Here is a 14086-nt window from a genome sequence, read left to right as displayed (position 1 = left end):
AGTGCTTAACTTTAAAATAAAATTTCGCATAGCATATGCATGAATACCAAGTTTGTGATGAAATAACTTTGACTTGAAAAATACCGAACATATACCATAAAGTAGCGTCTTCATACCAAAACAGCAAGACAAAATACTCATGACACAAGTAATAGTTTATAATAAAAAAAAATTCAACCGGATCCATAACAGCACCCTGTTGAAAGACCCCCAATAACAGTCGATGTAGATGAATGCAGCAGTAATGCGAGGTGCCCTCAGTACTCCAGCTATTGTTGTCTTCAGGTGCTTCGGAGCTTGCAAACGTTTGGAACGTGGAAGGTTATGAAGGACCAAGATATGAAAGTCCCAGGGTTGAGCAGGTGTACAGCTGTGCTGCTCCAGTTTGTCTTGGGTTTGGTGAGATGAGGACCTTCTTGTGTAAAATGTCTTGGTATATTGGTATAATAGACCAATCAGTGTCTAATATGGAGCCTTACCACGACCCCCCAAAAAAAATCCTCAATCTGTGAAACCAAAGACCTTTTTCAGTGGTTCTCCTTGCAGAGACCAATAAATAGTTTCTCACAGACAGCTATAGAACAAAACCAAAAGCAAGAATGCAAATAGAAAAACAAAGATATAATGCAATGGTACTAACTAAAATTAAAATATAAATGGTACATTGAAGAATAATAATTTATCAGCATGTCATATGAATACAAAGCTAACTGAATAACAGACTTCAGTGACACATTGAAGGTTAATGAAAGTTCCTGGCTGCCTACAAACTGTCAGTATTTTACAACAATGCACTGCAAACAGCAGTATTGATCTCTTATCAGATTCTTTCAGATCATCAGATAGACCGCCTAGTAATGTTTTAAGTATAAAACACTGGAGATTGTTTCTGTTTTAATTCAGAGGATTTCATCATTTCACAAGGACAAAACATTTGCGAGACCCCAAATCTTTGGTTTTGCTTCCTGCTCACCAAATTACAGTCTATCCTTCTATCCATTTTATACTTTATACCACTGCTTCCGTCTGCAATGGTTGTTTTGTTCCAACTATAGCTATTCTTGCAATACCAGACAAATTCAAGTTATTTGAATTAGAAACATTTTTTAGTCAATAATTGTACCTAACCATGTTATTCTTTTAATTTAATACTTTTTCATATTACATACTATGAAAAAGTGCTTTAAAGAATTTAGCATTACAGTGCAGTTTAAAACTCAGCATTACATGCACATATCTACTGATAAAGACAGAGGGACAGAACTTTGTCCCCAGGTGGAAATTCGGCATGAAAAGCAAGATGACTAAATGTACAATAAAGATAAGGAAAACAAGTTGAGCAAGTTAAATGTTACAGTTACAAATATGCTTATCAAATTGAGTGCAAGTTAAAAAAAAATAATAATAAACAGGATATATGTTGGATTTAACAAGACCATGTCACTGAGTAGATAATAGACATGTTAAGCTGAGCTCACTGCTCCTGATATACAGTGGGTATTTTTTTTTTTTGCTTTTCAGTCATAAATGAAAACACACAAACCAATATTTTTTCCAGCTTCACTTACTCAATGCAATCTTTAACATCCAAGTGAAACATCACAGCTACAGTTCAGAAGAGTTTAAAAAAATCAAAAACAAGACCTGCTGAGATTAATAAAGGAACACCCCCTCCTAAACTCAGTCAGGTGTAAGTGCCCACCATTTCCATTGCGGTTACTGGCTTCCTTCCACCTGTGATCAATTGTAATCCATGTGATTAGCGAAGCTGTTCCTGGAGCATTCACTCCCTTGCTTGGTAGTACAACTGACTGTGGGTGGCAAGACACTTTCAAAATATCTCAGGGATAGAGTTGTGGACAGACATAAGGCGGGAGATGGAGACAAAAACATCTCAAAGGCTTTATCAATCCCAAGGAGCTCAGTAAAGTCCATCATAAAGAAGTGTTTTGGTACTATTAGGACTCTCCCTGGATCCTCCAAACTAGATGGAAGAGCAAGGAGGAAACTGGGAAGAGTGGCTACCAAGAGGCCAATGGCCACTTTGAAGGAGTTACAGGATTTTATGGTAGAGAGTGGTCATTAATGGTGGCTGCTTGTTCGGGAGGGCCGCAAGGAAAAAAACATTTCTCAAGAAAGGCCACATTAAGGCTCGTTTGAGCTTTGCCAGAATGCACCTTGAAGATTCTGATGCCAAGTGGAAAAAGGTCTTGTGGTCAGATGAGACCAAAATCAAACTATTTAGCCTCAATACCAAACGGTACACCAGTGCAGCTCACCATCCACAACACACCATACTTTCAGTAAAGCATGGAGGGGGCAGCATCCTGTTGTGTGGGGCCTGGGGCTCTTGTTAGAGTAGAAGGAAAAATGGAGGGGCAAAATATCATCAAATTCTTGAGGAAAACCTGCTACCCTCTGCCAGAAAGTTGAAGATGGGCAGAATATTCACCTTTCCACACAACAACGACCCGATGCACACAGCAAAATTGAGCACAAAGTGCTTGAAGGAGAAAAAAGTGAATGTCATGGTGTGGCCAGTCAGCGCCCAGACCTAAATCACACTGAAAATCTGTTGAAAGATCTGAAGATAGCAGACCATCAACACTCACCATCCAATGTGACCGAATTTGGACAGTTAAACTGTAAAGAAGGGGGCAAATATTGAGAGGGCTCAATCTAGATGTGCAAAGCTGAGAGAGGAATCAACAGACTCAAGGCTGTCATTAAAGCAAAAGGGGTCAACAAAATGACATGGGGGGGGTGATCCTTTATTAATCTCAGGAGGTCCGGTTTTTGAGTTTTTATAATTTTTCTGTACTGTAGCTGTGAGATCTTTCACTTGGATGTTAGAGATGGCATTGAGTAAGTAAAGCTGCGGAGAAATATTAGTTTGTGTGTTTTCATTTAAGGTTGTAAAGCAAAATAATGGGAATATTTCGATGGAAGGATTCTTTTCTATACCCACTGTGAGTGCCTTTGACATGCAAATATTTCAATATTTTATATTGATGATGACTCATTATACTCATACTTGGCAATTTTTGTTGTTATTTGAAAAGAGACCGAGGAAAGTGGGTGCAAAGTACACAGGAACGAACATAGCACCAGATGAGCACGCGCAAATCCAGTTAGACTTGGATTATGATGGAAAGAGGGATCGGTGGAATGGGTATGATCCTGAAGAACACATGAGAATTGTTGAAGAGTATGCCAAGGTTGATTTGGTAAATATGATCTTATAGTAACTCTTTTTGAACAGTTTAATGCTTTTATATTGGTGTGTTCTCGTTTCCATGAGGTTTTCATTTAAGTTTTATTTCAAGGTAGAGTATAACCTGTGTACAACTTGTGAATGACTAGAGTGTCATGTTTTCTTCAGGCTAAGCGTACCTTAAAGGCACAAAGGCTGCAAGAGGAATTAGCATCTGGAAAATTAATGGACCAAGCTGTAAGTTGAATTTATTTTTAACTATACTGGTTTTATTTGGGTTGGCTGCTAACGCAGTCATCTGCTCATTTCCTTTAAACTACTTTTCTGGTGTTATTTTCAGTTAAACTTAGTTCAATAACAAATCCTTCCTTTATAAATCGAAACTCTTTGCTCAATTGCAGACCTCAAGGAATCATTGGGGAGACGACGAACAGAATCCATTGTTGGTGAGTTTGTTGAATTTAACTCTTTCAGGTTAAATGTCGACTTTTTGTTAAAAAAACGGGTTGATGGTGTAAATTAACTGTACATGGTGACAAAACCCTCCATTATGTTTTAGTTGGACTCTTTTTACTGGAAGGAAAGTTGGTTTCATTAGTTTGACCAAGATTCCCTGCACTCGCGTGAGTAGTAAGGAGCAAGCAGCAGCAAAAATGGCATCGACATTTGGCAGGAAATCGCATCGAATGCATGAAGCAAAATATTCTGTGGATGACGTTTTGCATGTTATTGCTAAATTGGACGCTTGACTTGTCAGTCTCTGATTTTGATGCAAGTGATTGAAAATGAATGTGAGGTACCATCATGAGCTGATCGTGGTGCTGAACGGATTTGTGTAGCTGACGCACCTACAACAGCGTTTGTCTTGGAGGACCGCCATTTACAATGACAGGAGGTACAAACTCGATTGTGATTCACTGACCACGACTGCCGCCCTTACCACGTGAAGACAGCCTGGCAGCCAGCCTGCCGCGCATTCCTGGCTAACTGGCGGCTGCCCCATTTAACCCCCTCAGGATTTTTGTTTTCTCAAGTATAACTGGAGTGTTTTTTTTTTTTTAGTATTCTGTCCTCCTAACCATCTGACCTTCTCACCAGACTCATCTTTAAAGAATTACACCATGTTATTGTATATAAGGACACTACTGTTCTGCTTGATATTAATATTTTTTTTTTAAATTGTATAGATTTGTTACTTCTTTGATAATTTACTATTATTCCATAATATTATTTGTTTTCTTTTCATATAACTTTCTCTTTGACATTTTGTAAAGCACTTTGATCTAGTTTGTCTGTATGAAAATGTTATATAAGTAAATGTTGTTGTTGTTGTTAAGAAACAAAAGCAAACGAGTTATTATAAATCTATAACACATTACACTATTGTGATCAAATATCATTTTATCAATAAATATTTACATACTTCAGGTTGAAGTTGCAGATCCGTGTCCCTAGCTAGTTGTCATCTCTTAAAATACAATGAGACACTATTTTATCCACTGCTTTGTGACGTTAATCTGCATCCATCCCTGCATGTACCCTCCAACCTACAGGGAAAAACTTGGGGGTTGGTGGCAGAATTGACACTCCAGCCACCATATTAAAAAACCCTCGCACTGTTCCACTCCATCTGAACTAGTGTGGTGCTGAGGTATCATCCGTTGCATGGCTGCACTCAGGTCCTAATCTGGATCCTGAGTTGGTTTGTTGTGTGGTGGGTGCGGCAATCAGTGCCCGCTCCTAGCCTCTCTCTCTCTCTCTCTCTCTCTCTCTCTCTTTGTGATTGGCATCGGTATGGTTAGGAAATGACTATAATAACAATTGCTGTCTTTTAGGAAAGGGATCACAACAGTGAAGGAGAAGATGAAGACAAATATGCTGATGACATTGACATGCCTGGCCAAAATTTTGACTCCAAAAGAAGAATTACGGTTAGAAACCTTCGAATAAGAGAAGACACTGCAAAGGTGAGTTACATTTGCCTTTAGTCAAAAGTGTGTTTTATGATATGTATATGTGAGGAATCATGTTTAACGTATTATATTTTTATGTGTCTTATAGTATTTAAGAAATTTGGATCCAAACTCTGCCTACTATGACCCTAAGACAAGAGCCATGAGAGAAAACCCATATTCTAATACTGGCAAGAATCCAGAAGAGTAAGTTGAATTTAGTTTAAGGATAACTTTTTGTGTGGCAGAATACTTTATAAAGGCATACTTTAAAAAGTTTATAAATAAACTTTATAAATATTATACTTTATTACCTTCATTATAAAGCACAAGAGCAGGCTAGGGTTTTTGTTTTTGTTTTTTTTGTAAAATATGCTGCACATTAGAGTTGTATTATTGTGTTAGTCTTAGTGAAAGGCGGCTTTAAAACTTACAAACTCTTAAAACTGTCATAAAATACACTGAAAAGTACTTACTGTTAAAATGGAAAATCTGCATAAACTTATAACCATTTCATATAAAATCAGGAGTGCTCTCCCCTAGACAGCCTCCATTGTAGGATTAAAGTTGGACTGTTTAACATCTGTGGCAGAGCGACGGGCAATAAGCAAACTCCTGTCAATCATGAATAATCCACTGCATCCACTTAACAGTGTCATCTCCAGGCAGAGGAGTAGCTTCAGTGACAGACTTTTGTCACCGTCCTGCTCCACTGACAGACTGAGGAGACCCCACACTATGCGACTCTTCAATTCCACCCGGGGGAGTAAATGCTAACATTAATTTTATTTTAATTTTTTCATTTTATTACTATTTAATTTAATATTGTTTCTTTGTATCAGTATACTGCTGCTGGATTATGTGAATTTCCCCTTGGGATTAATAAAGTATCTATCTATCTATCTATCTATCTAGACTTTCTTGTATACCCAGATATTGGGATGGATGTTTGAGGAGTAAACCGCAAGACAAGGATTCTATTTTTATATTATGTTTATTAAAGAACCATCAACAACAAATCAAATTAATAATACATTGAACAATTATAAAAGAAGTAAAGTTGAATAAATCAGACTCTGCAGCTACATGAATAAAAAGTGAAATACCACTTCCGGTTAACGGAAAAATGGTCAAAAGTCGAAATCTACGTTTAGTGCCTAATACTTGGGTCAACAAAATTATGCATACAAGTGACAGCGTACTCAAGTTATCATGTTTATACACACACACACACACACACACACACAGAGACAGACACACAGACGTAATTTCAAAAATAGTATTTTTGTACTCAAGGAGGTTTTAAACATTGAGATTCATCAAAATCTCAACATTGAATCTTCAGACGATTACAATACTTTCCCTATACAGGCAGTCCCCGGGTTACTTATGAGATAGGGACTGTAGGTTTGTACTTAAGTTGAATTTGTATGTATGAATGAATGAATACAGTACAGGCCAAAAGTTTGGACACACCTCCTCCTCATTCAATGTGTTTCCTTTATTTTCATGACATTTACATTAGTAGATTCTCACTGAAGGCATCAAAACTATAAATGAACACATGTGGAGTTCTGTACTTAACAAAAAAAGGTGAAATAACTGAAAACATGCTTTATATTCTAGTTTCTTCAAAATAGCCACCCTTTGCTCTGATTACTACTTTGCACACTCTTGTGTGTATATATGTATGTATATGTGTATATATATATATATATATATATATAATATATATATATATATATATATATATATATATATTAAAATGTACTAGGCAGTTATATAGGAATAATATATATTTTTTTCTTTTTAGCAATATATCCATTGTGATTTTCATTCTACTTTTCCAGGTGTTCTAATGAACCCATTATTTACGAATTAGTTAGTCTGACGCTGAAGTAGTTGCAGCCTTTCATGATTCAGTGTCGTTTGACTGGGTGTCTGCTCTGCTCTTTTTTAATTGTCATTAATAAGATGCAATGAAGGAAGCAAACTGCACAGAGAAATGGTGAAATACAATGAAAGTAACAAAAGGAAGTTAAGCATTTAAATCTATAGCAAAAGCAGAAATATTTCTAAATGTAAAAATTATGCCTCTGTGCTTTGTTAATGTAGAATAAGAGAAGAGAAAAAAAAATGCCAGCTAATTAATTGAGATCAGTGTTAGCAGTTGTCACTGATTATAAATCTGGTTGGAACAAAAATCTGAAACCACAGTGGGTCCCTAGGACCGACTTTGAGAACCCCTGTACTAAGTAATTGCAACACAAAAACTGATGTAATCCGTTTTAACGCGAAAAGATGCTGACGAAAGAAGAGAAGAAGTGGGCCGCTAGGATGGAGAAAAGAAGAGCTGCTCAGGAAGCAGCAAGCGCATCAACCTCTGAGCAAACGAATGATAAACGTACAGAGAAAGAAAGAGGAGGAAAATTAGAAGTCGGGTGCAGTCCGCCGTTACTGGTACACAATAAAAGTCATTTTTAAAAGAGAGGCTAACGGTGTCTTATGTATTGCCACTAATATTGCAGTGCAACAGTAGAAAAGAAGAGTGTGTGCTGTGATGATAAACTTAATCATTTAACTATAATTTTAACATTTACTTGATGAACTTTATAAATGTGTTTTTTTTTTTTTTGTTTTGTAAAGAGTTGGCTATGCTGGGGACAACTTTGTGCGATACTCAGGAGCTACTATTACAATGGCACAGACACAGCGTGAGTATTTCAGTTCCTTATAGGGACAGAAAGTAATGTTTAGGTGAATTTCATAATAATTATATTAAAGAAATTCATTAAACAGTGCATTTCAATGTTTGTGACAGTTTTGTGGATCAAGGTAGCCGTTTTGTAGTTTATCTCTTTTAAATTTGCTAGTTATCAAAGTAAAAATGAATCTTGAAGACATTCTAGTAGCAAGGTTAGACATGTAAACAGGTCTATGCTAGAAGATTTATTTCCAGATAATCGGTAAGTTGTTTTTTAAGGACATAAAGCTGCACTGACTCTCCTGATGTTGTCTTGGTTGATCAGGGTGCTTCAAGGGGGCCACCCCAGCCATCTCTTTTGTTGTGACTGTGCTGTTAGATGAGGAGCTGTGCATGTACATGATGGGACGATCTGAGAATGGGTATTGGGATTTGGCCATACTATAAAGTTTTAAAGTTACCAGACAGTGTCTGACCCGCTACTGCAGTACCTGTAAAAAGCATGTTGTTCATTTCCGTGTAACATACTGGAAGGTGATTTATATGCCTTTTTATTTGGTTTTAACATTTAAAATATGAGTACATCTACAAAGACACAACTTAGAATATGTGTAACCAAACATTTTCCTGGAGGGTTTAATTATGAACCATTTTTTAATTAAAGATGGCTTCTTTTATTAGCATGTCATTTAGTCAAGTGACCTCCTGGTCTCATGCAGCAGTGACAGAAATTCCTACCAATGCATATATTACTTTCCAAAAAAAATTAGCTTCTACTGTTTCCTGGTTTCAGTGTTAAAATGTTCTTCTGCTTAATTTCCAGCGGTGGCCATGAGCGCATGATTCAGTTTTTAATTAGAATAATTATTCTGGGTCATTGTGTTTTGATGCCTCTGAGAGTTTAGATTAGGTCTCAATGCAGCCTTCTTTTGTTAAAATATAAAATGTGTAACTCTCTTAGCCAGTTGGGGTAGGAGACATAATACTGGTATTTAAAATCATCTTAAATAACTAAAGTATAGATAAGAATTTGACATCCCTATAATAAAATCTACCAAATGTGGGGTACCACAAGTCCTGCACCATCCACAAGAAAAATCTTTCTGCAGTGGTGACGTTTGTCACTTTATAGGTTCTTCAGTTGTTGTTATACATCAAAGTTTAAACTCATTCTTGTGCATTGTATTTTACTTGTGTTTACCTTACTGTACTTTGTGTCTGCCTCTTTCAGTTTTTGCTTGGGAGGCTTATGAGAAAGGCTCAGATGTCCATTTGCAAGCTGACCCCACAAAGTTGGAACTCTTACACAAGTCATTCAAAGTGAAGAAGGAGGATTTCAAAATGATGCAGAAGGAGAGCATCCTTGAGAAGGTTTGGGGTTTCTTTAACTACTTCTTCTTCCATAGTTATTCCCATTTTATATGGGGTTGCTATGTGTGTGTATATATATATATATATATATATATATATATATATATATATATATATATATATATATATATATATATATATATATATATATATATATATATATAATATATATATATAATATATATATAAATAAATAATAAAAACCTAGGACGAGACATGACTGTTTCAGAGAGATACTTTCACATCCCATGAGACAAGACTTTGTGCCAAGAAAATTAACTGCGCCCGGGCCGGAAATAAAAGACAAAGAGTAGATGACAAAGTAGAATGTTGTAAAGAATTCAAAAACGTTGGCACGATACACATGCGGAGCAGGTCAGTGATAATGGAAGTACCAGAATTCGAAAGTATTATTACTTGGTGAAATAACAGAACAGCAAAAAGAGATCTAATATATTGTTTGGATTTAAACTTTAAGTCAGAGACTTGTAGAACGTCTAATTCGTGTTGTCATCGGGGAAAAGTAGTGTTTCTTCCCAATAAAGAGGCGTATCCGTGAGAATTAAAAGATTTTTTGTTTGGTGAAAGTGAAATCCACATACATGAGCGACGGAGAAGCAAAGTGGCTGGCGTTTTGTGTGGGCAAGGAAGGTTAGCGAGTACATATAATATATTTGTATATATGTGTATATATATATATATATATATATATATATATATATATATATATATATACATACATACATACACAAAAAAAGAATTTTTGAAATTGTTGCAGATTTATTAAAAATGAAAAACTGAAATATCACCTGGTCCCAAGTATTCAGACCCTTTGCTGTGAGACTCCTATATTTAACTCCAGTGCTTTCCATTTCTTCTGATCATCCTTGAGATCACCTTCATTTCAGTCCAGCTGTGTTTGATTCTACTGATTGGACTTGATTAGGAAAGCCACACACCTGTCTATATAAGACCTTACAGCTCACAATGCATGTCAGAGCAAATGAGAATCATGAGGTCAAAGGAACTGCCTGAAGAGCTCAGAGACAGAATTGTGGCAAGGCACAGATCTGGCCAAGGTTACAAAAAAATTTCTGCTGCACTTAAGGTTCCCAAGAGCACAGTGGCCTCCATAATCCTTAAATGGAAGACATTTGGGACGACCAGAACCCTTCCTAGAGCTGGCTGTCCGGCCAAGCTGAGCTACCGGGGGAGAAGAGCCTTGGCGAGAGAGGTAAGAAGAACCCAAAGATCACTTTGGCTGAGCTCCAGAGATGCAGTCAGGAGATGGGAGAAAGTTGTAGAAAGTCAACCATCACTGCAGCCCTCCACCAGTCAGTGGCCTGTCGGAAGCCTCTCCTCAGTGCAAGACACAAGACAGCCCGCATGGAGTTTGCTAAAAGACACCTGAAGGACTCTGAGATGGTGAGAAATAAGATTCCCTGATCTGATTAGACCAAGATAGAACTTTTTGGCCTTAATTCTAAGTGTTATGTGTGGAGACAACCAGGCACTGCTCATCACTTGTCCAATACAGTCCGCACAGTGAAGTATGGCGGTGGCAGCATCATGCTGTGGGCGTGTTTTTCAGCTGCAGGGACAGGACGACTGGTTGCAATCGAGGGAAAGATGAATGCGGCCAAGTACAGGGATATCCTGGACAAAAACTTTCTCTAGAGTGCTAAGGACCTCAGACTGGGCCGAAGGTTTACCTTCCAACAAGACAATGACCCTAAGCACACAGCTAAAATAACGAAGGAGTGGCTTCACAACAACTCTGTGACTGTTCTTGAATGGCCCAGCCAGAGCCCTGACTTAAACCCAATTGAGCATCTCTGGAGAGACCTAAAAATGGCTGTCCACCAACGTTTACCATCCAACCTGACAGAACTGGAGAGGATCCGCAAGGAGGAATGGCAGAGGATCCCCAAATCCAGGTGTGAAAAACTTGTTGCATCTTTCCCAAGAAGACTCATGGCTGTATGAGCTCAAAAGGGGGCTTCTACTAAATACTGAGCAAAGGGTCTGAATACTTAGGACCAGGTGATATTTCAGTTTTAATAAATCTGCAACAATTTCAAAAATTATTTTTTTGTCTGTCAATATGGGGTGCTGTGTGTACATTAATGGGGAAAAAATGTATTTAAATGATTTTAGCACATGGCTGCAATATAACAAAGAGTGAAAAATTGAAGGGGGTCTGAATACTTTCCGTACCCACTGTGTATATATATATATTGCACCTAATTGCACCTCCGGCTGGGGCAGAAGATTCGTCCAGCCAGGCTGCCGAGTCCATGCAGCTCCCCCTAGCGGCCATCCGATCCCCCAACCAGGCTGTGGAGGACTCCATCTCCCATGGAGCCCTGCGGGTGGTTGGGGAATCACCGTCAGCCAGGGAGGCTGTCACCAAGTGTCCCGGGCGAGGTACTGAACTGCCCATGGTGGCTCCCCTGGAACATAAGCAGCAGGGGCGTCCCTGCTGGGCGTGGGACCCGGCTGTCCTTCACAATATATATATAGAGATAGATAGATAGATTTATACATAGATATAGATATATAGATATAGATTTATACATAGAGATATAGATATAGATAGATAATTTTTTTTGACTGCTCCAGCAGAGGTTTTCGAGTTGTTTTTACTGCCAGGTGCCTTTCGTGATGTCCACCCTCCTCATTTATCTGAGTTCCAAAATGGAGGCTGTTTTTTTTTCCTTTAACACATTTTTTCAAATTTACAATTAATTTGCAACAGTTTCTTTTGCAGTTTTGCTTCAGGAATTGATTTATAATGTATTCATTTAGAAATGCAGACATGTCACTTGTGACAACTTTGTTGAATTTTTTTTTAATTGTTTGTCAACTTACTGTTTGGGTTTGCAGTATGGAGGGCAGGAACACCTGAATGTGCCTTCGAAAGAACTGCTGCTGGCACAGACCGAAGAGTATGTGGAGTACTCAAGACATGGCGCCGTCATCAAAGGACAAGAGAAGGCAGTTGTGCAGTCCAAGTATGAAGAGGATGTACTTGTGAACAACCACACAGTAAGCAACAACAACATTTATTTATATAGCACATTTTCATACAAGTAATGTAGCTCAAAGTGCTTTACATGATGACGAAAAGAGAAATAAAAGACAAAATAAGAATTAGAATAAGACAACACTAACATAGAATAAGAGTAAGGTCCAATGGCCGGGGAAGACAGAAAAAACAAAAAAAAAAAACTCCAGACGGCTGGAGAGAAAAAATAAAATCTGCAGGGGTTCCAGGCCACGAGACCCCCCCCAGCCCCCTCTGGGCATTCTACCTAACATAAATGAAACAGTCCTCTTTGTATTTAGGGTTCTCATGGAAGGACTTGATGATGATGATCACGTAGACTTCTGGCTTTTAATCCATCAATGTAAGAACTTTGCAGTGCTTTGATTAGGTGGTGGTGGCAGCACAGATTGCCACCACAGAAAACCAGGATAAGAAACAGAAGAGAGAGTCGGGGTTAGTATGGATTTTAGAGCCACCATGAATGGTTATTATAATGAATATACAGAGTATCAGGATTAAATGAAGGTGAAGTTATGAGAAGGCCATGTTAAAGTAATGTGTTTTGAGCAGTTTTTTAAACTGCTCCACTGTATTAGCCTGGCGAATTCCTATTTGCAGGATATTCCAGATTTTAGGTGCATAACAGCAGAAGGCCGCCCACCTCACCACTTCTTTTAAGTTTTGCTCTTGGAATTCTAAGCAGACACTCATTTGAGGATCTAAGGTTAAGATTTGGAATATAGGGTGTTAGTCATTCCGATATGTAAGATGGAGCAGATTATTTAAGGCTTAAGCAGACGGGTTATACAGTACTTTGTTTGTCCCACAACAAATAGTCTTACCAGAAGATCATGTTACAGCTTAACTAATGCATCTAAAATGACGCCGAAGTTTCTTGTATCTAAGCTTTGTATGAAGGAATATCTCCCAACATTTCTGGACGTATTTCTTTAGTGGACAAAATTGTTGGTACCCTTCAGTCAATGAAAGAAAAACTCAAAATGGTCACAGAAATCACTTTAATCTGACAAAGTAATAATAAATAAAAATTCTATGAAATTTAACTAATAAAAGTCAGACATTGATTTTCAACCATGCTTCAACAGAATTAATAAAAAAAAAACTCATGAAACAGGCCTGGACAAAAATGATGGTACCCCTAGAAAAGACTGAAAATAATGTGACCAAAGGGACATGTTAATCCAAGGTGTGTCCACTAATTAGCATCACAGGTGTCTACAATCTTGTAATCAGTCAGTGGACCTATATATAGGGCTCCAGGTAGTCACTGTGTTGTTTGGTGACATGGTGTGTACCACACTCAACATGGACCAGAGGAAGCGAAGGAAAGAGTTGTCTCAGGAGATTAGAAAGAAAATTATAGACAAGCATGTCAAAGGTAAAGGCTATAAGACCATCTCGAAGCAGCTTGATGTTCCTGTGACTACAGTTGCACATATTATTCAGAAATTTAAGATCCATGGGACTGTAGCCAACCTCCTGGACGTGGCGCAGGAGGAAAATTGATGACAAATCAAAGAGACGGATAATACGAATGGTAACAAAAGAGCCCAGAAAAACTTCTAAAGAGATCCAAGGTGAACTTCAAGCTCAAGGAACATCAGTGTCAGATCGCACCATCCGTTGTTGTTTCAGCCAAAGTGGACTTCATGGGAGATGACCAAGGAGGACACCATTGTTGAAAACAAATCATAAAAAAGCCAGACTGGAATTTGCCAAACTACATGTGGACAAGCCACAAAGATTCTGGGAGAATGTCCTATGGACAGATGAGA

At 37.9% G+C, this 14086-nt stretch overlaps 1 protein-coding gene across 2 annotated transcripts in view; it reads left to right on the top strand.

Annotated features, from left to right (window-relative positions):
* Positions 1 to 14086, top strand: part of slu7 (SLU7 homolog, splicing factor) — a 45516-nt gene that overhangs the window by 13979 nt on the left and 17451 nt on the right. For both annotated transcript variants that reach the window (XM_039774242.1, XM_039774243.1), the window contains 8 exons: positions 3063 to 3227; positions 3383 to 3451; positions 3616 to 3660; positions 5050 to 5181; positions 5276 to 5373; positions 7813 to 7880; positions 9102 to 9241; positions 12128 to 12289. In XM_039774242.1, coding sequence (XP_039630176.1) covers positions 3063 to 3227; positions 3383 to 3451; positions 3616 to 3660; positions 5050 to 5181; positions 5276 to 5373; positions 7813 to 7880; positions 9102 to 9241; positions 12128 to 12289 — 879 coding nt within the window. The remainder of the gene's footprint in view (positions 1 to 3062; positions 3228 to 3382; positions 3452 to 3615; positions 3661 to 5049; positions 5182 to 5275; positions 5374 to 7812; positions 7881 to 9101; positions 9242 to 12127; positions 12290 to 14086) is intronic.

This window comes from Polypterus senegalus, chromosome 13, assembly GCF_016835505.1.
Source record: "Polypterus senegalus isolate Bchr_013 chromosome 13, ASM1683550v1, whole genome shotgun sequence".
NCBI lineage: Eukaryota > Metazoa > Chordata > Cladistia > Polypteriformes > Polypteridae > Polypterus > Polypterus senegalus.
The sequence above is the reverse complement of the archived record's forward strand: the minus strand, read 5'-3'. Positions and strand labels throughout refer to the sequence as shown.